This window comes from Hippoglossus hippoglossus, chromosome 21 (genome assembly GCF_009819705.1).
Source record: "Hippoglossus hippoglossus isolate fHipHip1 chromosome 21, fHipHip1.pri, whole genome shotgun sequence".
Taxonomy (NCBI): Eukaryota; Metazoa; Chordata; class Actinopteri; order Pleuronectiformes; family Pleuronectidae; genus Hippoglossus; species Hippoglossus hippoglossus.
Genome location: NC_047171.1, coordinates 2699330 through 2724576, shown reverse-complemented (window position 1 = coordinate 2724576; position 25247 = coordinate 2699330). Strand labels below are relative to the sequence as shown.

Here is a 25247-nt window from a genome sequence, read left to right as displayed (position 1 = left end):
GATGATGCTCCCAGCTGTCGCCCCCAGTAACACAGTGTTTCTGAAGGAAGCGTTGGTGGGAACAGTGGACCCTCAGGACTATCACTGATGATTTTAGTTTTTCAAAGATTTTTCTATGTGATGTCGCAATATCTTACAGGCCATCGTTTCTAACACAAGCTAACACAATGAGTTATTTGCATGGTTCTTCACAGCAGCTTAAGGTAAAGGTGAATCTTTGCACGTGATGTTGCTGGTTGTTGGTGCTGCATTTCAAAATAAGAGCCACTTGAAGATGGCTAAAGAGATTTTAGCAACAGAAGGGCTTTTTAATGAAGTTGTAATCCTGTAAAGGGATAAAGGAACAGAAATAACTTCAGGTAATTAAACAAAAGCAAGAGTAAATGGCATTATCTTTATATTTCTCTCTCTCACTCAACCCAAACTTCCACACAATAAAGAACAAGAGGAAGACGGATTCAGATTCATATTTCCTCTATAGTTTCAGACAATCTGTAAATGAACCATGTTTGCTGCAGCACTGGAACTTCTCCTATAATGAGCCTTTGTCACATTAGATGAAAATGCATTGGCAGCCACCAGCGTCCAGCTGGACGAGTGAGGGGAAACTTTTCCAGTAGAAAGCTTGCAAAGTTTTTAAGTGGGGGATTCCTATAAACTGCTGGCACCACAATGCCCATTAGAAAACACACAAAGAACCTTTGAATATAACGTTTCTATCTCTGTTGCAATTCTCAGTCGGTTACTACACTTTTCAGTGGCCACAACACTGCTGCCGTTAACCAGAGGAAACCGATCCACACCCACCGGGCGATGCTGGATCTTAAGAACAGGAACATTTATGACCAAACCAAAAGCTTTTCAGGAATTCACCATAAACGTGGACAGTAGGATGGTGGTTTACTCTGTGTGTGTGTGTGTGTGTGTGTGTGTGTGTGTGTGTGTGTGTGTGTGTGTGTGTGTGTGTGTGTGTGTGTGTTTAGTTCAGTGCAACCAGTACACCAATAGGGGGAGGTTTTGTACCACCCTCCACTTGCACATTTAGACTCTGCCACTCGTCTCTCCTCAGCACTAATGGCACCGCCCCTCTCTCAAGCTCCTCAGGCGGCTGCTCAGGATGTCCGTGTCCCCCCCCCCCCCCCCCCCCCCCCTCTTCTTCTGGCAGACAGACGAATCCACCAGGCCTCACCTGTACAGGGTAGAGACACTGGGAAGGACATCAGAGACTGACTGGGCCAAGATCTCTCTCTATATAAATACAGAGCATTTACCATATCTGTTGAACATGTCACAGAAATAAATATCTCCAACACTTTGGGTAACTGCTTTTAGTGCGTTTCTGTTGAATGGATCCATTCATTTGTTTTGACAAGGTTTTTATTTTGAAATATTTGCAGTACCAGCAGATGCACAGCTTCATACAGTAGAGTTTTGAAATACAGTAATCACACTAGAAACCCACACTCTCCCTGACCTTCTCTAGCTAAGGACTGAATAGAAGATGGAGCTACATCACGACTACCAGATCATTTAAGGTCTAATTTACTGTATGCACTTAAATTTGGTTTATTATTATTATTATTATCATTATGGGATGGAATGAACCGGATACGATGCCAAACATTCACAATGAGTACAAGAGAAGGATCATTTCAACCCTGAGCATTATTTATTCAGAGTTCAAACATACTCAAAGGCATTCAGGGATTTTTTTAATTGATAGTAAACACTTCAGAACAGGATTGTGTGTTTACTGACACTCTGTGATACAAGTTACCTTGAAAAGCTCTGGTTGTTTTTCTTAAGTCAAACGTGCAAACAGGTCGATCACTTGCCGGATTTACACATTAGCTTGTTTGCACTGGGTGGCATCCAAGATAAAACAGGTGCTGAAGCCAAACCTTAGTTTGTGTTAATGTGTTTGTTATTCTGTGTGTGAGGCTGTGGAAGTTTTATCAGGTGTTTCACTCATCTGGTTTTGTACATCCTGACCCACCGGCCATCTTTCCGTATCTTAAAATGTATTTAAGTTATTATAAGTGCAAAAACCAGATGTGTAAAAATGGTATTTAGTTGAGAAAGCCTGGAATTTGTCAAATCTACTGCGGTGTGTTGACCCATTTGCAAATATGTTGTGCTTTTAAATTAAAAGCTTTTTCACCTCCCAAACTATCCAGGCTGAGTCTGAATTGTGTCTGTGAGCAGAATGTAATAAACCTACAGTGATGTGAAGTCTGTTCACTCCAGGGAAGGACGACCGGACCTGGTGGTTGATGAGCAAACAAGAAAACTGGACGGTCACCTGATCAAATCAGCCTCTGACCAAGTGAGGGAAATAAGAGGAAATTGATTTGTTTACGAGAACGAGATAAATTAATTAATTTGTCCATTTATTTGGATTCTGAATGTGAGTTCACGTCCTGGATCGGGAGTTTCCTATACGTCCTCTCTCACTGCTCCCAACCCTGCGTTCACATCACATGAGGTGAACTGTCATGATATGGAAACTTGTTCCCTCCCAGTCTTAATCCCAGTTGGAAATGTTTGGCTTCATCACTGGCTCTTGTTTCCTCTCTAATAAAGGAAGGTTGACCCGCCCGCTGGACAAATAGGTCTTACAAGTAGATTCCGTCTCTTAAGTACCCTTAACGACCAAGTACCCTTAAAACCAACACTGCATCCCTTATTGACACAGATAAGAAAGTGTGTTTTGCGTTCTCCTGCTGCAGCTCAGAGTTTTCCATAAAAGACCTAAATCCAGGATATCAGGCAACAAAGAGAAGTTGCTGGTCAGTTAGTGGTGTTGAGGTTACGCTTCACCACCTCCAGTAACTCAGGATCCCTGACATGTGACCGGCGACTTAAACCCAACCGGCCCCTGGAATCACTGAATTCCTTCCAAACCGATATTAAATATAAATATAGCACGATCAGTTACTCTCCTGACATAACTGTGAAGAAACTAACGCGTTACAATGAAAGAAATGTGCTGGGAATGAGGCCGGAGGGGGCAAAGCACACAGCCTGACCCTTTGAAGGCGGAGTGGAGGCTTGTCTTACCGCCTTTCTTCCTCCTGGTTAACCAGACATGTGATTAGCATTGCCGTCTGCTCCTTGGTTTGCCCTCCAGTCAGCCGGCTGTGCCTTCGGAGGATTTACAGCCAGAGGGCCACTCAGTCCGCAGCAAAGGTAAGTCACCTTTTGATTCAGAGATTTAAAAACTTTTTGATTTTAGAATCTGCATCGGAGGCCGTCAGAGGCGTTCACTTGTTTTTAATCCTGTTATTTGGACTCAAGTGGAAGACAGAGATTTCTGCTCATTTCACTGGACCACACAAGAATTTCATTTTAGTGTTAACAAAGATTGAGAGTATCTGGATGTCGTCTGATTTATTTGAGGCAGATTCCACGGAGCTGTTCTCATCTCTCGTAAATCTTATTAGCTGAGGTTGAAACAATGAAAAGTCAACGTATGAGAATGTAAATTCAGCGTAAACGTGTGATTTTTCTGTGCCGTTCTTTTGTTCTGAAACTATTCCAGGTTTGTGTGTCTCCGCACCTGAAATCAAACACAACCTTCCTTCTGCAAACACAAGGAGCCTTTTAAATGTGCACCTGTCGAGTTGAGTGCATCAAGGTTTTAATTTAATGCTGAAAATCCTTTAGACCTTAAAGCTTTTTACTGGCCAAGAGTTTGAAGACTTAAAAAGCTGCAGTAAATATGATAGTGGAATTTTAATCTGTTTTCTTAATGTTCTCTTACTACAGCAGTACGGTACCACACCTGTTAAGCAAACACACACAGAGCCTGTGCACAGTGCTTGGCTGCTCAAGTGCAAGAATATAATGGTGGAAGAGTTAATATCAATAAGTGAATGTTCTACTAAGATTCCACCAGTTAGACTCGTGTCTCTGTCAAAGTCGCAGGCTTGTTTTTACCATCACTGCCCAGTTGCATAAGCAGAAATCAGATTAGGCTGCTCAATCACTTGATTATCATTATGTGATGTCCCTGAGCATTCCTTCACTCCTCCCTCACTGTGTCTGGGTGCTTACGTACAACTCACTGTGTGTGTGTGTGTGTGTGTGTGTGTGTGTGTGTGTGTGTGTGTGTGTGTGTGCGTGTGCGCGTGTGCATGTGTGTGTGTCTCGCTCTGTCAGCTTGAGTGAACTTACCAGATCCTCTGATGCATTATGAAACTACATCATGTGAAATATTGGCAGAGGCTCTATCTTGTAAAAACATCCCCCAAGCATAGGGATTGGTTGGATTGTTTATTTAATAGAGACGGATACAATACGGATACATGGTAAACTGCACAACAATAATCCAATACAATGCATCACAGCGTCTGTAGCAACTTCTTATTTCTAATTCATATCTCAAGAAGCTTTAACATAACAAACATGAAACGCCACATTGAACAGCAGTTCACCTCACACAGTTATTCTGCTCTGCTTTGTTGGGATTAAACTGTTTTTTAAACTTTCTCCAAAATGTACGAGTTTGACATCTGACACAAAACCTTTAGAAAGACTGAAACACAAACACGAGACAGCTGATTAATACAAGACACTGTCCAAGGGATCTGTTTCCTCAAAAGAGAAGATGAGCTGAAAGGTCTTTTCATCAAACATCACCAAGTCGTTTAACTTGTGTGAACCTGGCCAAACTTTTAAGTGAATAGAAAGTCTCACAGACCGGATCAGTGTTTTATCAACTCATGGATCATCACAGAATGCAGTAACTTTCACCAGATCACCATCAGAAAACAAGTTCTGTGTTTAGATTGTCAAACTGACAATGAATCACAGATGTTTCTTTCGTCATGACAACCATGAGAATGAGCAGAAACCCAGTTCCCAGTGCTGGGATGGAGGTGGAGTTATATTAGTGAGTCTGCAGGTTTTATTACGGATCCAGCAGAAATAATTAGAGTGCGTCAGGGATAGTTTATTCCTTCCCTGCAGGACTTGATTTCCCCGTCCAGGCTCCTTTCATTCAGGTTTTACATGACGACGTGATGCTGGCGTGTTCTGGGGTTGACTCACTTCAGCAACTCAAGCACTGTTCACATCTCAAGCTGCTCACGGTGATAGTTCCAGGGACGACTTTCTGTTCCAGTCCTACGATTGATCTTGGCTTCTGTTCTGAGATTCTCACCCAGTGATGATTGGGTCTCTTCTCAGTGTGTAGTCACTTTAGATAGGAGCATATTGATGTGTGCAAGATAGACTTTAAAAAGCCCTTTGCTTTTCTTTTCAACATAATTCAATATAGAAAGAGAAGCACCTCTGTCAGTGTGACTTTCAGAGATCTTCACATGCTCATTTCACATGAATAATCGATGTCTAGGGTTAATAATGGCACAGGAATGTGTACCGTGATCATGCCGCCCCTGACCAACTGGTTTAACGCTGGTGTTAAAGTGACACAGCACATAATCTGCCATAGAATTGGTAGAATTTGGAAACAGACTGCAGGTGACCTGGTTTTGAGTGATTTCTCTGCACTGCCCCTGCAACTAACTTTTGAAATAGTTCAGTGTTTATACATCCTTCCCATGTTACGCATTTATTGACACTGTTAATGCTTAAACATAAAAACAACCCATTTTCTTTATTACTCCATTACAGCCCAGCACCACCCACTCTTCATTATGCCTGGCACCGCCACCGGGAAGAAGCTGGATCTTTCCAGGCTCACGGACGAGGAGGCCAAACATGTGTGGGACGTCGTCCAGCGAGACTTCGACCTGCGGAAGAAGGAGGAAGACCGACTCGGGCAAGTTATGAATATAAAACACTTCTGTAGCTGATGTCAGGCATTATCCAAGATCTCAATCTATGACCCCCAACACCCTTTGGGCCCCCGGTGCATTGAAGACGATTACACCGGTGATTGTAGCTGAAAGCACAATGGAGATGAATCGTCATAGTAACATAACAAAACAACAAAACACAAAAATAGCTAATTAAGTTTCCAAAATTGAGCTAATAGCAACCCATCGGCTTCTGGTCACAACGGACCGACACAGTGGAAGCAAAACCCCGGAGTCCTTTACACCGAGCAGCAGAATGTTATGTTGCTTATGACACCACTGGAAAAACACAGTTGTATAAAACAGTTATTAAACCATTATTTCTTTGAAACAAATTTGCACATGTTACTGTCATGTATTTTTGAAGGCTGGCCTAACTCTGGGGTTAGGGTCAGATGATTCGTTGATTTGCTCCGTGTCTCCTTGGTGACAGTGAGTGATGAAGGGTTTAGATATGAAGCTGAGGGAGGAGGATCATTATCCTGTAAAGTGGGATGACCTCTTAACATTCATATACAATGTTTTCTTAATTAATTAATTGGTAAAAAAAATACAGAGCCAGTCGTTAAGGGGCCCTGAGGCATAAATAAGATGAGATCCCGTTTGAAATCTCAAAGTGAGGACATCATAGCTCCTGGAAAGTTACCCGCCCACTTTGCCCAGTTGGTTATCTCCGACTTCCAGGACTTTGTGTGTGGACACATCTCCAGAGTAAAGTTCACTGACATCCTGCAATTTCCACAAGGCTTCACCTGACGATGAGCCAGGATGAAAAGCTCCTGATGTCGTGCTGCGCCTTTATTTGGTAAAACAGGAAGTCAGAAAAAAAACATTCCATCTCAGTAACAAATCTTTTATTGAGTCGCTGGCAAAACGCTTCTCAAACTGTAAGAATCGTAACAAGATTTCTTATCAAAGACAAATTGATTTTTTCTGCTTCTTTACTGCTTTGATCTCCAGGGACTTCTCGGTACTTCTGTGATTCTAATCTGAACCATTTTAAAGTGTTCCAGACTCTGAGGCACTTTTTGATATCATTCTGATTTCCTGCTCTTATTTTCAGACGGAGAGCAGAATCGTCCTCGTCCAATAAGCTTCACTGTGCGTGTGTGCGTGTGCTTTTCTCTACAAGGCAGTAAATGGAGAAAGTCTGACGTTTGTTTTGTTTTGTTTTTATTGTGCTTTTTCCATACATGCTGTTTTTTCCACAACTCACTCTATTGTTGGTCAAGCAGCTGACTGAAGACTTGGCGATTCTATTGAGTTATGCAGATAGCTACTAAGCTTTTTTTCGCAAATACAAGGACAGGCACTGTCCCTAAATTCCAGCCACTTAGTCTGCGGTCTCCCTGCCAAGGTTCTTCTTCAGCCGCTCGCTCTCCATCCAAACGAGCTGTTGTTGTCCCGCACAGGGAACTCGTGTTTCCATCCGAGGCCTCTGCAGCCTATGAATAGATACACATCTCCATGTGGTTCACATATAAAACTGTCAGACCTAAATCTTGTAAAGCCACATACGTCGGACCACAAAATGAAACAACTTATCTCGGTCATGATTTAGACCTTCTGTTAGAACAGAAGTGAGATTCTCCGAAAAAGATTTTTGTTGTTTTATTGTGCTTTGTTAAGATTTGATTTACTAACACGGGAGTTAACTTACAATATTCCAAAAATAATTTTGTGGAGACGTGGAGAGAATCACGATGTCTGGGGACACTCACACACTCTGAAGAGCAAAGGAACAAAGTGCACGTCAAGCAGTCACACCCGGATTCCAGAGCGTTTCCAGGCAAGCTAATCTACTGCACTACCTGCTCTTAATCAAGTACAGAGGGAAAATAAGGATTCTGACAAGACAGATGTCATTGTAATAACACTGTTGAGATCTTAAATAAACCAATGATATTTCTATAACATCCTTATAACATCTATGCTAATGCAGGTGAAGCAATGACATTTGAAATTGAAAAGCTTGGATGTTCTGCATTATTTCATAATACGCTATACGCTGGTTCAATCAACTGCATCGTGTGTCTTCAAAGAGGGGGGGTTGTGATATGAAATTATGTGAAAATACAGGATTATCATGCATTATTTGTTTACGCTTGTTATGAATAAATGACCATAATACATTGAAATGATATTAAACTAACATATTACAATTGTTTTCATAACTTATTAATCCTTATTAATGGGGAAGATACAACATTTGTGAGTCTCTCTCCCAGGTGCCGGTGATTCGCAAGGCATTCTGGGAAATTCTCATAGCCCTCGGTTTGAAGTGTGGGTCTGAAAAAACTCAGTTTCCAGGACTGTACAGCCCGGACACTTGGCCCCCCCCCATCCCAACCAGTATCGGGGACAGCCCTCCCCTACACGACATTTATCCACTGATCTGGGCTGTCAATCAAAAAGCATGTGGTTCTGAAGAAGCTCTAATAAACCAAACATCCTCTCTTCCTGAATAATCGTTTTGCAAAGCTCCACCCACACGTGTTTCCTCCCCAGCATCTGTCAGCATCTGGTTGTGCTGAGGGAGGCTGAGTTTGACCATCAGCACAAGTTTGCTTTAGACTTTGCTGGAAAAAAAGAGGAGGAGGAAGGGAAGACGTGTTCGCTTGAGAAGGATCAAGCTTCACGTCTTAAAGCTGTTAAGTGGTAATTGAGTTTTTCGGTGCACTTATTGCATCGTGCAGGTATAAATCATGAGCTGTACTTTCAAACTAACTAACTTCCAGAGTTTGCCAACAGGGAAAGAGAGTGTTCATTTACTGTACATCAATGGGAACAGATTAAAGACTGAGATCGCTAATTTCCGTGTAATTACTGAAAATGACTGAAACACTTATCCTTTGAGGGTTGTATTTCCCCCCCCCCCCCCCGGTTCAACCCTCAAAGGATGAGTGGAGCCAATCCAAGCTGACGTTGGACAGGGTACACCCAGGTCACCAGCGTATCACAGGGACAGACAGAGATGAGATCATCCCTCCCCCTCTGATATTAATATTTATGAAGTGCTACAGGATAACATCACACCTTGCTCACTTGTACATTCATGTGCATTCTGTACTGGTAAAACTAACAGATGATGTATTGTAAACTTAGAGCAATTGCTATTCACAGACAGTAGATGTTTGATAAATACAAAATAAAGAAAGACGACATTAAACCCTTTCAATTTTCAAGAGAGAAATCAATAGAACGGACACATATCTCATCTATATCCATCAATTCTTTTCAACTTCATAATGTTTCCTGCAGCATTCAGTTCCCCTACTTGATTTTCCATAAAACAAGAAGACATAATGTTTATGTGTCCATGACAACCATCGTAGACGTGTCAGATTTGGACTCATAAAGTTTGTTTTTCTAGCTGTAGAAACACACAATGAGTAATGAGACAGAAATGTACACACAAGAGCTCCACAGCTCCACATTTAGGTTTAAGTCTTCGTGCAGGAATGATGGCACCAAAGGTTTTCACAGGAAGAACACTGTGCAGTTTCCACTCAGAACATTATCTGCAAAAACAATTTCCTGTCCCTGGATGTTCATACAAAACCAGGTTTGTCAGTGATTCCTGCAGTGAGCAGTGTGTGTAGGTGTTACCTCTAGTGGCCAGCGGCTGTATCGCATTTAGCAAAAAAATGATCTGGATGATAATTTCAATAGCTGCATCGAGCACATCTACTGTAGTGTGACATCTGTTAGCTCTATACAGAAATCAGTCAGACTTGAATCATGCATCAATGTCAATTACAGACCTGGAGGTGAAAGGACACAAGTTTTTCACATCACACAGATACAAACACAGGATTTGCCAGAGTACTAATAAAGTATATGTGAATATAAGCCACATTTCTCTGATATTCTGTTGCTACCAACAATAAAAATATCTCTTCTTTTGCATTCTGAATGATTCATATTAACTACAAGATGTTAACGACATTAAAGTTATTTCCCTCTAGAATTCATGACGTTGTGTTTTCAGGGACCTGAAGACCAAGATTGAGAAGGAGGACACTAAAACGGAGCTGTTAGGGAACCAGACCAGCCTGACTGAGTCCTACTGCATTCGGTGTCTCCAGCCCTTCAAGTTCCTGGTCAACAGCAGACGTCAGTGTCTGGACTGCCACCATTACATCTGCAAGTCCTGCAGCCGCTACAACAAGAAGGAGCACGGCTCAGTGTGTGATCCCTGTCACATGGCCAGGTGGGAAAACACACATTAAACATGTGAAACCTTTTTATGTTTATGCTTACGGCCAAAATGGCTGGTTACAGGGTACAAAACATTGCTTATGGAACATGTCTTCTATTCAATTCAATTCCGTTTTATTTGTATAGCGCCGAAATCATTATATACATTATCTCATATAATACAGAAGGTCAAGACCTTAAAAATGATGGAGGAACCCAACAGTTCCCACAATGAGCAGCACTTCTTCTATATTCAATTGGAATTAACTTGAGCATAGAATTGCCCTGTGGACTCGTCACAACCAGAACAACTTTGTGAACAGGTATATTTTGAATCAACCTGGTCTGTGTGTACATTTATCTGTAGCCTCTCCTTCATGTGTCCAGGGTCCTGAAGATCGGCACGTTGGAGTGGTTCCATGAAAATGTCCGCACCCGCTTTAAACGCTTCGGCAGCGCCAAGGTGATGCGCTCGCTCTTCAAGAGGCTGAACGGGGAACACAGCGGCTCTCAGAGTGACTACGGAGGTGAGTGGTCCACGTTGGATTCTGTGGTTAGTTTTTCTCTTTATTGTTAAACCTGTTGTTTTAACTGGATGTTTTAATCCCTAATCCACTTGTGAAAAGCTGAATGCAACAAGTAAATGGTTGATACTGCCGTGGTGGCCTGACAGCACAAAGATTAGTCTCCGTTACTGCTCAACGTTCAAACCCTCTTCTGCACAGCTGTCATGTGGGAATGTACATGTGGATGTTGAGCAGAGAAAATCAAAGGTTACAAACTGAGGTAGAATGCAGGTCTCGGTTCAGGGTTTCTTTGAACGGGGCGAATTTCCATCTGTTTCCACTTTCACAAGCCCTCGGGGGGGTGCTGCACATCACAAGTGTATTCTGCTCCAGTGGCAGAGCATTGCTGGAAGTCTGCTTGAGCTTATGATGTGAAATCCCCAGTAAATGAAAATGCTTGGTGGAGGATCAACAGCTGCACATTGTACAGTAACTGCATGTGGAGCATCTGTCAGCTGGAAGGAATCACACTCAGGCGGTTTTCAAACAAGTCCAACGTCACCATGAGAAGTGTGAGCTGCGTCAAGTTCAGGAATTAAAAGTGAAGTCAGCTCATAGACCAAAAAACTAAATACATTTTCTTGAAATACATGCAAGTAGCATTACATTACATTACATTACATTACATTACATTACAATTTATACAACAAGTGCATTCAACCGTGAGGGAACAAACCCAGAACAGCAAGAATCACGTAAGTACATTAGCTTCGAAAGAGCCAAACTACAAAGTGCTTCATATAAGTGCAACTAAACTTAATTTGTTTATTTTTTTGATGATGGTTATTAGACCATCATCTTCTTAACCAAGGCGTAGTCGGACGAGATGTGTTTATAGCCTGCGGAGGAAGATGTGTAGACTTTCAACAGACTTACTACACCAACACCTGTGACATGGCCAAATGAATCCAGTGCAACACCTTTTTGGAGTTTAGACATCACTCTGCCTGACTGGATCTTATCGGTCAGGACTTTACACCAGCACGTGCATGATCAGCACATGTGAGTGGTCGTGACGTCATATGAGTGTTCAGGTGAATGGATGTTGGATTTCTTCTGATAAGAAGGTAAAACGCTCGGCCAGGGACGTCACCTTAGTGTCGGTGTTTTTCTTTCATTCGTCACCCATCTGTCCGTGAGACCTTTTTAAGTTTTGTGACACTGAGTCACCAGAAAGTCCTTTTTTCTCTGTTTCAGATTGTAAGCCAATCGTGAGCAGGCTGCCAAACCCGTCATGGGATCTAATCTCTTCCATCTTTCCTGATTTTCCGGCTCAGACTTGTCACAGCAGCTGTGCCGAGTGCGATCACAGACCAGCTTCTCAGTTTCCCAGGTTCTCAGGCCTGAAAATGGCTCAGAACAGCCCCCGCAGTGTCCGGATAGTTTTGTCCCAAACTGACCAGTGGGTTGCAGAAGTTGAGCTACACACATTGTCTGCTGTGTGTTTGGAGACGTAATTACCAGAGATACCGATGCGGTGATAAGGCCTGTTTATGTTCTCTCCTCTTGTTTAAATTTTGAGGCAGTGACGCGATGACATTCCTCATTAAAAAACGTTCCATCCTCTGTATTTGAAGTGGCTCAAGCTGCAAATATCCTGTGGCTGCACCCAGAGCCCAGAAAGCAAGTCTCCTTCTACACTGAAGTGCATATCAGCAGTATTGTACCACACAGTGAGATCATAGCTTCAGATCTATGAATTCACAAGGAGGCAGCCGGGACTCCTGGTTCTGCTTACGCTGAGTCACCCTGGAGGATTTTTGGGAGGGCACACAGTTAGTTGGCTTAGCCCAGCGGGCCTTGTGATCCTCCAGTCACATGGCTTCTATTCTGCGTCTGGAACTGAACGATTCACTTCTGCAGGCCTCCGGCAACCGGAGGCGTTAGAGAGAAGAAGAGGGGAGACTGAGGGAGGGGGAGCAACACTTTGTTCTGTCATGTTCTGATGGGGAGTCCAGCTCCTCCAGTGAGCACAGATGGATGTTTTAATACGAATGTGAACAGATGCATTGTGGTCAAATCAGGAACTCGTCACATGCACAGATTCATGTGACCACCTGGATTAAATTCAACATGCATGACTGGACACTCACTCTCCCACACACACACATCACTTTCTGCTGCCGTCTTCTCACTGTGTGTGTTGTGCTGTGGTCCGTCGGGCCCCCCCAGTTTGGACGGTGTCATCCCCTGTGTGCAGTTTCTTTGTGCAGGAGGAGAAATGTAACACTGCTGCTGTGTCTGTGTTCACACACACTGGACAGAAAAAAGAGCTGAGCTCAGTTTGTTGGCTTCAGTAACTCTGGCTCCTTCGTTCAATGCTGCTACTGCTGCTCCTGCTTCTGGTTATCACTTCACGTGGAAAGTCACGATGAGATAAATTATCAATTTACTGAGGTAATAGCTACAAGAAATTTATGGCAAATTTGCAAACCTAACCTCCTTCAGGGAGAAGGTGATTCTCTCCTTGGTCTCCCAGAGTGTGAGCCTTTCAGACCTCTTCAATTTACATACTTTCCCCTTTACTCATAACAGTCTGGCAAGTTTTCGCGTATGTATATATATATATATAAACACACATATACACACACACACACACACACACACACACACAGGAAAAGCCAGGCGCTCACCATAATGGATTCATAACAATGAACTGGACGTGAACCAACTATCTGTCCTGAGATTTCTTCTGTTTTTCTTTTAAACTGTGGGATAAAAACTGACAAAGCAAGAAACTGTCTCATGAAGATTCACGACCCCAGAGGCCACGAAGGCTCCGTGTGCATCACAGCTTTATAATAATAATAATAATAATGGTAATGCATGGTAATGAGGCTATGCATTTAAAAAAAACTTAAGGCTAGTCCTGTTGTATTGTCATGGGGGGGGACTGGTTTTCTTAATGAACCTCAAACAGGAGTCACATGTCGTTCCACCCTGGGCCTCCCAGAGGGTTAATCCAGTGTGTGTGTGGTCCTCCTTAGATTAGTCCTGGGTGAATGTAAATAGTTCCGAAGTGGTTCACTGCCTGGTGCACTCGCAACAATACTGAGTCATTATGAACTGAATATTGACGTTACACTACAAAATGATCCATTTTGAAAGTTCTCTCATGGTGGGTGCAGTGGTTTTGGAGCAGATCAGAGAGTTCTGGTTAAACTGGCACAGTCACTGCTCATCTGGCTTTTATTCACATTGGCCCATTGATTTATTCAGGCCGAGCCAGAAGCATAACAAAACGATAATGGAAATCATTACTATTATTATGTCATTATCATTTGAGGTTGTGGTAGTGTCGGTGATGCTGGCGCTGATAATATGATATTCATCTGCACAATTCTGTCAGATATTAGAAAACAATCTATTCATGTCGGAAACAGAGACTTTATGAAATCTGAAATGATAAAGAAGTGATGCAGTGAAGGTTCACAGTTCTTTACTTACTCATGAAATGGATCTGAAGAACAAATGACATCACATAATGTTCCTTCTTTTGCCTTTTTCTCTTTCTGCCTGATGGAAGAAATACTATGTGCTTCTCCCTGTAAAGACAATTGAAAGATGTGATACTTTTATATATATATTCATATTCATTCACTCACCATTTGTCCCGTAATCGAATACTTTCTATGTTGTCGTTCAGTGATTGTGAAAAGGTTCAACACTAACATGTGTGTCCCTCTACACCAGCAGATGGATATGAGGAGCACAGTCTGGATGCCACGGACTCACAACACTACAAAAGGGTAAGACAACTCTTTTTCTACTCACACACTTTCTCTTAGAGGTGATGAACCAGTACATGAGCTCCTCCTGTTGCACTTGTGAAAAAAATATATGATTAAATTTAATTTTGTAGCTGTTTTGTGGATAATTACCTTTAAGCAACTTTGTGGATTTCAGTGATTTGAATTATTAAACAAGAACCATCGAGATCATTAGTTAGTTTAATGTTGTTTAGGATCTTGACACAAATGCCAAGTACACACCTGATTCATTTGTGTTGTCAAAACAAAATTTACTGTTCTTTCATTAAAACATGTGTCAGTGCTCCTCTGCAACAGAGACAATTTCCATCAAGTTGAAACCAGCGCTCTGCCCGTGTGAGTGTCTGAAACCAGCGAGTGTCTGAGGCTCGGCTGTGGGCAGCACTGATCTTCATCACGCTGACAGGTCCTACACAGGTTATCCACATGATAGAACCCAGCCCCCAAGAATATCTGGAATGCCTTGACAGCTGGTGACACCCAAGGTTAGGAACAGTTGAACTGGCCCTAACCCGCCGTGTATTGTGGGTAAATACCAGACTATGTCGTTAAAAAAATATTACAAGCATAGTTGAAAGGGCAGCGAGTCCACTGGAATTCATCATAAAACCAAGACTGGTTTTGTTTGTTTCACGGCTGCGGCTGTCGAGTGGAGAACAAACTGCTGACGGGACTCTGGGGCTCTGCAGGACGTCCACATGCTGCGTCTCGTTTTCAACGGGACAAACAACTAAGGTTTTATTTGCATCATAAATGATAAACTTTGGTTGAGAGGCCAGTCAGTGATCACTGCACCCCCCGTCTGATCTCACTCAGTGCCACCTACTGTTCTAAATAGAGTACTGCCTTCTGCTGCTCGGGACAGGACAGTGTTTGGAGCTTCGATTCACTGCCTTGCTCAAGTGTTCTTGGGCAAAGTGGAGTTTTTCCTAACCTACACAAAGATGGTAACCTGGATCTTTGTGCAAGATGAACCAGAACCGAATATTAATATGTTTAGGCACCTAAAGTAGACCAAGGTGTTTTTTATATGAAAGGACATTGGATCTAAACCATAGATTTAAAATTTTCATACAAAGGTTTTGATATTTTCCTTGTGTTTTAGAAAAAGAGCCAAGATACATGTGCAGATCAATATATATATATATATTTCTGTATAATTAACACAGTGTGTGTGATGCTTAGAGGCACGAGGAACAAACTGAGGCTGATGTTCTCATAAAGAAATGATTTTTATTAATGAAAGTTTGTTAACGACACATAGAGTCTTAACGAGTTGTGCTTGGTAACCTCCTGTGGTGATGAGTCTTTTGTTGGGATCGTGTCCATCTGCTCTTCTTCATTTGTACCTTTTCCATGTTTCCTCCTCTTCCTCAACTCCTCTTCGGTGGTGGTCGTCCCCTTTCACTGTCAAAAGATAAAAAAGTCCAAAAGGAGGCTAACTGTCGATCCCATTGATTTCCAACCGGGCCGTGACTACTCCGAGTCAAGAGGACAGTCGAACCAGGTAGAAGCTGGACAACTAACCACAACCAGCTTTCCCCCAAACAGAACTGATCTGCATGCCTCCTTTTCTGTTTTCTCTTTTTAATAAACATCTACTTTAGTGAGGTGATGGTATTATATCACAAATGTGTTTGCTTGTGTATAGAGACACAAACAAGTCGGCCATATTCGGCCAATGTCTTACTCAGTAACCAAGAGCAATTTTTAATTTTCTCTTCCCATCTAATATGAATTTACGAAGGTTTGTAGTTAATTCATGTAAAGCAGCAGTTCATTTTCATACCTTTGTGAAAACCCCAGTGAAATCACACTGCTCCCTCCTCTAGTATCAGTTTGTCAGAGCAGCACTAACCTTCCTCCTCCTTTCTCTCTCCTCACTCCTCACCCTCCCTCCCAGGCCCCGGGTTCCCATGACATCCTGGTCATGGATGTCGGTGGGGGGGAGTTGAACCTCGCTGAAGCCGACATGGCCTCTGTTTTCCATCAGATGTCGGAGCAGCAACGTGCAGGTGCTGACCCGGGAATGTGTCCACAAGAAAGCCCCGATAAAGGAGCTCGTACTGTATTAGAACCACGAGAGAGTATAAGTTAAAAATATATAGTTAACATAGGACATAAAAACAACCAGATAACTTGAAGTATTGAAAGTAAAGTGACATTTTCATTTTGCAAACATCAGATTTGCCTCATCTCCTTTAACCTGAGTGTGATGAGATGTATTAACCACATTGATGTTCCCCTCGTAGATGACCTGGTGTTCTCGGACAGTCGAACCGTCCCGTCCCGCTCCGTCTCCCAGCTCAGTCACACCTCCTGTGGCAGCGGCAGCGCGGGGGGCCCCCCCCGGGGCAGCGGCAGCTACCTGCCCGGCCCTGACGACTCTGGGGAGGAGGAGGACGATGACCCCTGCCGGCCCTACCTGCTCTACCACTCTCACCTGGGCCCCTGCAGCCACACGTCCCAGGAGAGCTTGAACTCAGTCAACCCCCCACCGCAGGTCTCTAGCATGCTTCATGTTACTGTTTCTCAATCTTCACTACATCACGTTCCCCCTGCAGCTGCAGTGGGACTCAGTTAAATCCAGTTTGGATGGTTTCTATGCTGTAAAACATCAGGTCAGAATTCTGTGGGTTGAGGAACGGCCTTGTTTGACATTGTGCGTGCATACCACACATTATAAACTGGGAATATTTACATTTACGTAATCAAACCCCACTGCGCTCAGATATTCTGTCTGATATTAATAAACTTCACTGATTTATGTTTTACCCATGTGGCTTTTAATGGTAGATAATAAAAGTTGGATGCTCTTGCCACAGTTTGCAGAAAACAATGCTTTGTTTTATCTTGGTAGTATGGGACCAACATCTTGAGGTACTTTTAAATTGAATGCAGTTTAAAGATAGAAGCCTATAGTTATGGAAGACAATGAGAATATTTGACGTGGTGGTGCAGCTGTGAGCTCACTGCAACATGGCGTGTTGGAAACAATTAGCTTCATTTATATGAGCTATAAAAGGTGCGATAGGACCATAAACATGCACTTAATCTCGCCCTGGACGGGTTTTTATAAAAGACAGATAAATTGGCACTAAACTCTACTAATTCTCACAATGTGTTCGGATCTGTCCACCAAATAATTGGGTCTTTTCTACTGTAGTGATTCTCCGTCAGACATTCCAGGCCTTTTGAGCAGAGTGCACACACATGCACACACACACACACACACACACACACACACACACACACACACACACACACACACACACACACACACACACACACACACACACACACTCTGCAGGCTGATGCAGGGGAGACAGCTGCGAGATCAGAGGACGGTTGCACACATTGCATCAGTGTCTGTTTACGTGTTGGCACCGGGCTCAGTCCCTGGAAAGGAACACAACAACCGTTACTGGTCCGTTCGTGGGAAGCAGATAAAGACAGATTGTGTTTACCATTAGTCGGACGGACTCCGAGCAGCAATCACTTGTCTTCATGTGTCTTTGACTTGACTCTGACACACTACAGAAGATAATGTCCACCTGCCGAGGAGTAAATCCTATTATCCGAATCAGGAGATGTTCTTTGTAGTCATCAGCGATACGGGATCTGAACACAAAGCATGTGATTAAGCTCTGGTGTTATCAGACCCACCTGAAACCTCAACTCATTTCCAGCCTCAGTATCCAATGTCACGGCAAATTTGTCTCCCAGATGGGCAACACACCGGGAGAAACATGAGAGACACACAGGCATGTGCCTGTCACACAACAAAGAACACACGTTACACTTCTCCAGTTCCCAGATTAGTCACGAGACCGGAGCTCCTGCTGCATCTGTTGATATCGGATTCGGAAAAACATTCTCAAACCGGCGATTTACCTAGAAAGTCAAGTGATGTTTGCTACTTGATTATGTTTGTGGAACAGGATTTCAGAATGAGTCAACAAGTTCGGACTCAGTAACTCAAGGCACATGAGGGGCATGATTATGGTTAACAGAATTTAGATTAATACCTACAAGATATTTTTGAGTGACACGAGAACGCACCAACACCACAAACAAACACAAATATACAACCAAGTTTCTCCTTTACATATATATATATATATACATATATATTTTGTAATGGAAATGTGGTTTAAATGTGAAATATTTCTTGCCTTTTTCAACAAGTTCTCGTCCGGAACCAGAGAGAAGAGCTTGTTTTTAAAAAAATGAAATCTTTCAAGTCAATAACAAAAATATTAAATTGTGTGTTCATGTAGGAACAAGTCAGTCATAGTAAGAAGGTGACTGAAGATAAATAATATTATTTTTGAGTGTGAGAATCCAACATATGGTTTGTTGAGGCTGGACTGGGACAGAGGAAGTGTCTGAGAAGCACGAGTCATTTACACTTCAAAGATTTATCAGATTTCTGTCTCCATGACTTCCTGGACTGAATATGACTCTTCCTGCCTTTCAGGGACCCCAGTTAATAAAATGAAAAAAACACTGCATTGCAAGTATTTATTTTCCCAGTAGAATTATGATATTCCTTTTCTCAGAAGAACATTTCCCTTGTTGTGAAATCAGATTTGACTGAGAGCGCAGACTCCGATGAGACCATGTGAAAGTGCAGCACGGACATTATCTAACAACCTGTATTTGAAAAACAAATTCATTTACCATATTGTCTTTTGATTTGCTCACTGAGTGAAATTAAAACAATATGAAATGTTGTTACTTAGTTTTTATACTCGTGAAATTGTCCTCTAGTACTTGTATTGTGCAAGAACAACTTAATTATCTATATCTACACTTTAGTACTAGTGCTGATGTTTCTTTTCTTTTTTTTTTACATCATATCTGGTGTCCACCAATCAGCTGTAGTGTCCCTAACTTATGTCTTTCTTTAGATCACTGACCTGAACAGACAAATATCAAACATAGAGACCATCTTGAGTCGCTTAGAACAGAAGGTCACCTCCACATATGACCAGGTAAATCTGATACTGCTGTGTAACCGTCGTATTTAAGCTCTGTCAGACTAGTTGTCATAGGAATTATATTTACTGTTATGAAGTTATACATGTGAACATTATGGGTGTGGACGCTGAGGATGTAGAGGAGCATGTCGTGGGTGTCTCTCCCCACACACACAACAACGGACGGACCCCTGAGGGACTGAGGTGTCTGCAGAAGGTTTAGCTGTGGATCACATTAAACTGTATTAAAATGTGACTACATGCTGCAGCTACACAAACACCATTAATATTCTAGCCTCCTGTAAAAATTGCACATGTGTAATAGGAAAGAGACACAAAACAGCTCCGACCTCATCAGCTCCCCGTCGACGTTCTTCCATCTTCCAGCTCATTGTTTCGATTTCACGGTTTTGATTGAGTCCAACCAGAGTCCTTTGAAAATGCAGCAGGCATCTGTTGTCAACAAAAACACTCAAACAAGTCAGTGAATGCTGGATAGTAGCTGATAATATAAAATAATATATAATATAAAAAGTAGTTTTTCCTCATAAACCTGTTTCTAGTTATTCTCCATAGAACAGTGGATGGAAAGGATTGGATTTTATTTTGTTGAATCTCTTCCCACTCTAATTGGAGAACCCTTAACTTTGTAGAAAATGTTGCATTACGAGTTGGTTTACTGGAAGCTCATCGTTTGAAGCATTCTGACACATTGACTTATATTCATCTTCCTCTCATCAGCAGCACTTGATGTCTCGAGTGCTGCTTTTACTCTGGAAATGCGTTTTTTAAATCCACACCAGTATCATTAGAGACTGGGCCAAGCCACAGAAACAGAGTTAGCCAGTTCTGCAGGAGTTGCTGGTTGCAAAGCTTGAAAAGCGAAATATGCAAGACTCTGATTAAGTGATGTTGTGATTCCAGGGTCTTTAACTCAGCCCACCAAAGTGCTTTGTGATGTGTTTGTCTTTAGACTGTGGGTGAAACCTGGAGCTCCCACATAAACACAATCAGTGCTGAGCCCATGACACACAATGAGTCTGGCTCTTACTGGAGCAAAACATTTTAAATATCGCAAAGGATTCTCATCAATTTGACGATCAAGTCATTTAAGATCAAAGATTTTATCTTTAACTCGTGGCGTAATTAATGGAAGAGGGAAAATAGAATAAGTAATGGCTGAATTCCATTTAGCTGCTTAGTGTTGTGGTCCTGGCTGTTTCTGTCTCACTTTCCTACTGGGACACTTGAACAGATCAGAGCAATGACTGTATAGAAAGATGGTCGACTCCACTTCCCCTCATATCGCAGAAATGAAGCCAATACATCTCAGATTCGAGCGCTGACATTTTTTAACATAATTAGGATCGAGGAGTGAAACTGTGTCATCAAGGTCCCGCTGTCCATCATGACTTCTCGCCCTACTTTGACCTCCCATCTGCTACAACGGAGGGGGCGGAGTTTATGCCCTACAACTGTCAGCTGTTGTCTTTATACACAGTCATAGGAACAGTTTTTAATTACACCTGTGCTTTCCTCCCCCGGCTCATTATCTCTGTTGTGTTCCTGTTCACCAATCAGGCGTCCCTAACCCCAAACAGCAGCTCTCGTCTTCCTCAGTGGGAGGGAGTGGACCTGGAGGAGCAGCAGCTCAGGCAGAAGCTGCACGACATGACGAACGACATCAGCGACCACAGCCTGACCTCCGACGAGGACGAGTCCAGCGGGCCTCATTCCTCGCAGGAGATCCCGGCGTGGAGGAGCCCAGAGGCGGACAGTAAACCTTCCAGACTCCCGACCAGGCCTTCGTCCAGAACAAGCACCGTGGACTCCATCCTGGAGGAGGAGCCTCAGCAGACCGACTCTCAGAAGGTAGAATTAAAAGAGTAAAACATTAGAAGTTAATCAAAAACATCCACTCTCTCCATCTGGCTGGTTGCACATTCTGTTCTTTAAACAAACTGGCTCATTAACTTCCATACCAGCCCTGGCAGGAATCCAGCTCCAGCACATGCTGCTGTCATAAATCACGTCACTCAGCCTCAGCGTTTATTTTCCCTTTGTGTCGACCACATGCAGATGCGTCTCCCATTGGAACGAGGACAGTGCGGTGCTCTGTTGAGTGATGACACGCTCATGTCCACAGGCCTGACCTACAGACAAACCCCTCTCTGAGGATTTAAAGTTTTACATAACACAGGAAGCAGGAGAACGCGCTTCTCTGAAGATATAACCTGATGTTTCCTTTCGCAGCGTGACCGTCTTGTTGCCAATATGACCGAGGGGGGCAAAGATCCACTGTTATTAACCTCTGACCGACCTCTCAGTCTTTGTCTTCTGTTAAAAACTACTTTTTCTGCTTCAATAAATGACTTTAATAAGACATGAATAACAACCTATACCCACAGCAGGATATATAAAGAAGAGAGATTCAAATAACTCCTGCTTCGAATGGGCTGCTTTCTTGAGATTGAGATTAAATTTAAAGTACTGGATCATCTTTTGATGTGAAAGGCAAACGAACGTGGACTCTTGTGTCCTTGCAGACAAACCATATGACAGAGAGTGTGGAGAGGAAGTGGCTCCCCCTGGAGGAGGGATCGACGTCGAGCTTCAGAGGCTCGACAGCTTTACTGGTCGAACTGGAAGGCCAGGTAGCTCAAGCAGCTGCCGATGTCCAAAACACCGAGAGCGAGGTGAGAACAGACCAGAGGCTGAGTGAAGCAGTAATAAATAGGTTTAGAAGAATCACTAATGTTAGTCTGTGTGTTTTTCTATCCCGAGGTCTCTTACATAGAGGACAGAATCGCTGCTCTGAACGCTGCCGGCATGCCTGTGGATAAAAGGAAAAGGGTAAAGGCTTTCCAACTTCCTTAAAGTCCTGAAGGTGTTTCAGAGTCAGATCTGTTTAGAGTCAGCAGATGGAAATCGTTGTTTCCTCCGGTGTAAAAAATCTAACACATTGGAGTTATTAATAAGATTTAATCCTCTTGTGCTCGACATACTGACTTGATTTCCAGCTCTGTGGCCCCACGGGCTTAGATTCAAATGAACCAATGAAATCATTTCTATCTCCAAAGCAGATCTGCCTCTCATAAATGAGTCTACTCTCCAAGGCCATATATTTTCTCACATTCTTACACTGTCTCTTTTTTTTTGTCTTTCTGTTTGTAGTCTGCGATCCCGATCCACCCGAGAAGACTTTCCCACAACTTCCCCTCAAGTAAGAACCAGCACCGCCCGCCCCTGGAGCATTGATCCCCGGGGCCTCCACGCTGCCTCAAAACATGCTCATTTTGTTAAAGTCAAACTCAGGAACACGATGTGAACTGATGAACACTGTGTCCTATTGTCCTGCAGCTTTAAATGTCCCAGTGGGGGTGCATAGCATGTTTTAAGGCAGAATAGTGGTCACACATACGTTTCTTGGTCCTGAACAGTTACAGTTACAGTTACAGAGAGAATGTTTGAAATTAACTTTCCCCCCTGATACTTTTCCTACAACCATATTGTTTCAGTGTCCCTAACAAAAAGGTTGTTGTCATTACTAAACCCATTTGCTTCCAGCTTTGAGGTTTGTAGAGAGACACGTGTTTTGCGGCGAGTCCTACTTCCTCGCTGTGTTTTTGAAAAGACGCCAGTAGACTGTGGACAGACCATGTAGTTGCTGTTTGTCTCCAGGCCAGGTGAACAGGTTTGCGAGGAACTCCCTCTACAGGGGCTCCCTGACGCAGAGGAACCCCGTGGCCAAGCCCAAGACCGGAGCAAACTGTGCGGTACGGCCCCCACGCTGCGGTGCTGGGTGCGGTGAAGGGTTCAATTCCAGAATGACATAGCAGCCATTTGACAAAGATAACATATAATCTAATTCAATGTAAACCTCAAGGCAGAAGTTTGGAATTTTTTTCTTGAGGAAAGTCACATGAGAATCTGTCTATATTTAAATGGGAAAGTCAGAGTCAGAAGCTAAAGCTGAATTAATACAACTGTAAATGAAATATAAATACATAAGCAGAGATCCTGTGTGCCAGTGCAAATCTAAATACCAACAGTGAACCTCCTGTCGACCTGTGTGTCTATAATAAATCCAGCCCTGGCTCTGTCTGATGATCTGGTAAAGCTCCAAACTGAGCACATCTGGAAGTCACCGCTCTTTGCCAGGAAAGAGTCCAGGCACATAACCCACCGCAGCAGCTTGTGGTTTTCACACTTCAGATTCTAACGTGTGAGTCACTGACCTCCTAGAGCTGCTGGTGTAGATGGATTTCAACCCCCCCCCCCCCCTATCTAACGTTGGAATTGAACTCTTCACGTCACAGTAACACTGGGCTTTGCCTCACGTGGTGGTGGCTGGTTTCCCGTCAGTCCGGCTGTGTGGTGGTTTGACATAACTGCATTTTCTTCTAGTTCTGCTTCCTGCTGTTCGATCAAATGACGTTCGCCCCCCCCCCCCCCCCCCCCCCACATGCAGAATCATTCAAGCTATAATAATGCATTGATTTTTACCAATTTTCTTCACTTGTAAGGTAAGGATCTGTTCTTCTACACAGGCACTGACTCTACTAATAAATACACTTGCTTGCGTCTTTATTCTGCCTAATCTGAATAAACCTGTGCTCGGATCCTGAGTTGGATGAGGAACAAAATGATATATTTAAGTATACCGCTAAAGATTTTCCCCTTTATATTTACATACTTTATATTTACATCAGGAGCGGGTCCTCTCCATGGAGGCCGCCATGTTTTTTACAGTCGTCCAAACTGGACAAACTAAACCTTTTGAGTTTTTATGACGACTGAAGCTACCACAGGTTCTCCTTCATGTTTGGAAGAGGATGGTGAGGTGAGGGGGTGTTCAGCTGCAACATGACTCTTCACCACTAGATGTCACTAGATTCTACACACTGAACCTTTAAGCATGAATGAGACACTGTTTTTCAGTGATGTTGTTTTAGAGACGTCATCAACAGCCCCTGCCTGCTCACGTTAAACCCCGTGGAGGATGTCCTGCTGTCCCTCTGGAGAATGTCAAGAGATTATCTGGAGTTCAGTGCAGGTCTGAGTAGCTTCGGTCTCGATGAGATGGGCTCAGCCTCTGTTCAGTCTCCAGCAGTCGAGGACTGAGCCACAGTTCACTGGTCTATGAGAACTTTCTCCTTCCTTTGATTATCGCTGTCTGCTTCGTGCTTATGCTTCACTTTTTAATGAAATGATGGGAATGACCTGTTCAATGTGTTTCTTTGGGGTTGATTTCCCTTAAATGTGTTCAAATGTATTCTCACTTTCATGTTAGTAATCACTCAAACTTTCACATGATGATTTATAAGTCAACTGGTTTATGAGATTTAGCACAGACCTTATAAACCAGTTGAAGTGGTCGTCCTGTTCCTGTCACTTGTTGTTTGTCTCAGTTGCTGTGAATAATATTTGATTAATTAACCGAATTGAAGCATGAAACGATTGATCATCTCTTTGTCTCATTCAAACAGCTGCTCACTGTCTCTCTCTCTCTCTCTCTCTCTCTCTCTCTCTCTCTCTCTCTCTCTCTCTCTCTCTCTCTCTCTCTCTCTCTCTCTCTCTCTCTCTCTCTCTCTCTCTCTCTCTCTCTCTCTCTTTGCAGAAACCAGTCATGACTCAGGGCTCCTGAGGAGGAGGCTGAGCCTTTTGTGACCCAGCTGTCACGTTGTCACTGTCACTGACCACATTCAGTCAGTTTATTACAGTCGTCATAACTGGACGTTTAGCATAATGAACTTTAGTCCAGTTAAAGGGTGAATGACTTATATTTCAGAGACTGTCACCTGGAGCAGGACAGCTTTATGTTTTATAAAAAATGTGCCCTTTTCATATTATTATGCCATTTTACAATATTTATAGTTTATGATTCAGTTACACACGATGTGCACT

The 25247-nt window shown here is 42.9% G+C and overlaps 1 protein-coding gene across 5 annotated transcripts; it reads left to right on the top strand.

The window, feature by feature from the left end:
- The first annotated feature begins 3051 nt into the window (after nt 1–3051).
- mlphb (melanophilin b) lies at nt 3052–25132 on the top strand. Of its 5 annotated transcripts, none has more exons than XM_034575178.1 (15): nt 3052–3186; nt 5636–5785; nt 9814–10035; nt 10410–10549; nt 14282–14337; nt 15776–15865; nt 16262–16373; nt 16611–16861; nt 19272–19355; nt 20922–21212; nt 21887–22036; nt 22125–22193; nt 22515–22563; nt 23022–23116; nt 24961–25132. In XM_034575178.1, the coding sequence occupies exons 2-15, from the start codon at nt 5661–5663 to the stop codon at nt 24985–24987; spliced, it is 1761 nt and encodes a 586-aa protein (XP_034431069.1). In that variant the 5' UTR covers nt 3052–3186; nt 5636–5660; the 3' UTR covers nt 24988–25132. The 5 variants fall into 5 exon arrangements, with proteins under 5 accessions (XP_034431069.1, XP_034431070.1, XP_034431073.1 ...); XM_034575179.1 differs by having other exon boundaries at nt 14285–14337; nt 24961–24987; XM_034575182.1 differs by lacking the exon at nt 15776–15865 and having other exon boundaries at nt 14285–14337.
- The last annotated feature ends 115 nt before the right edge of the window (nt 25133–25247 follow it).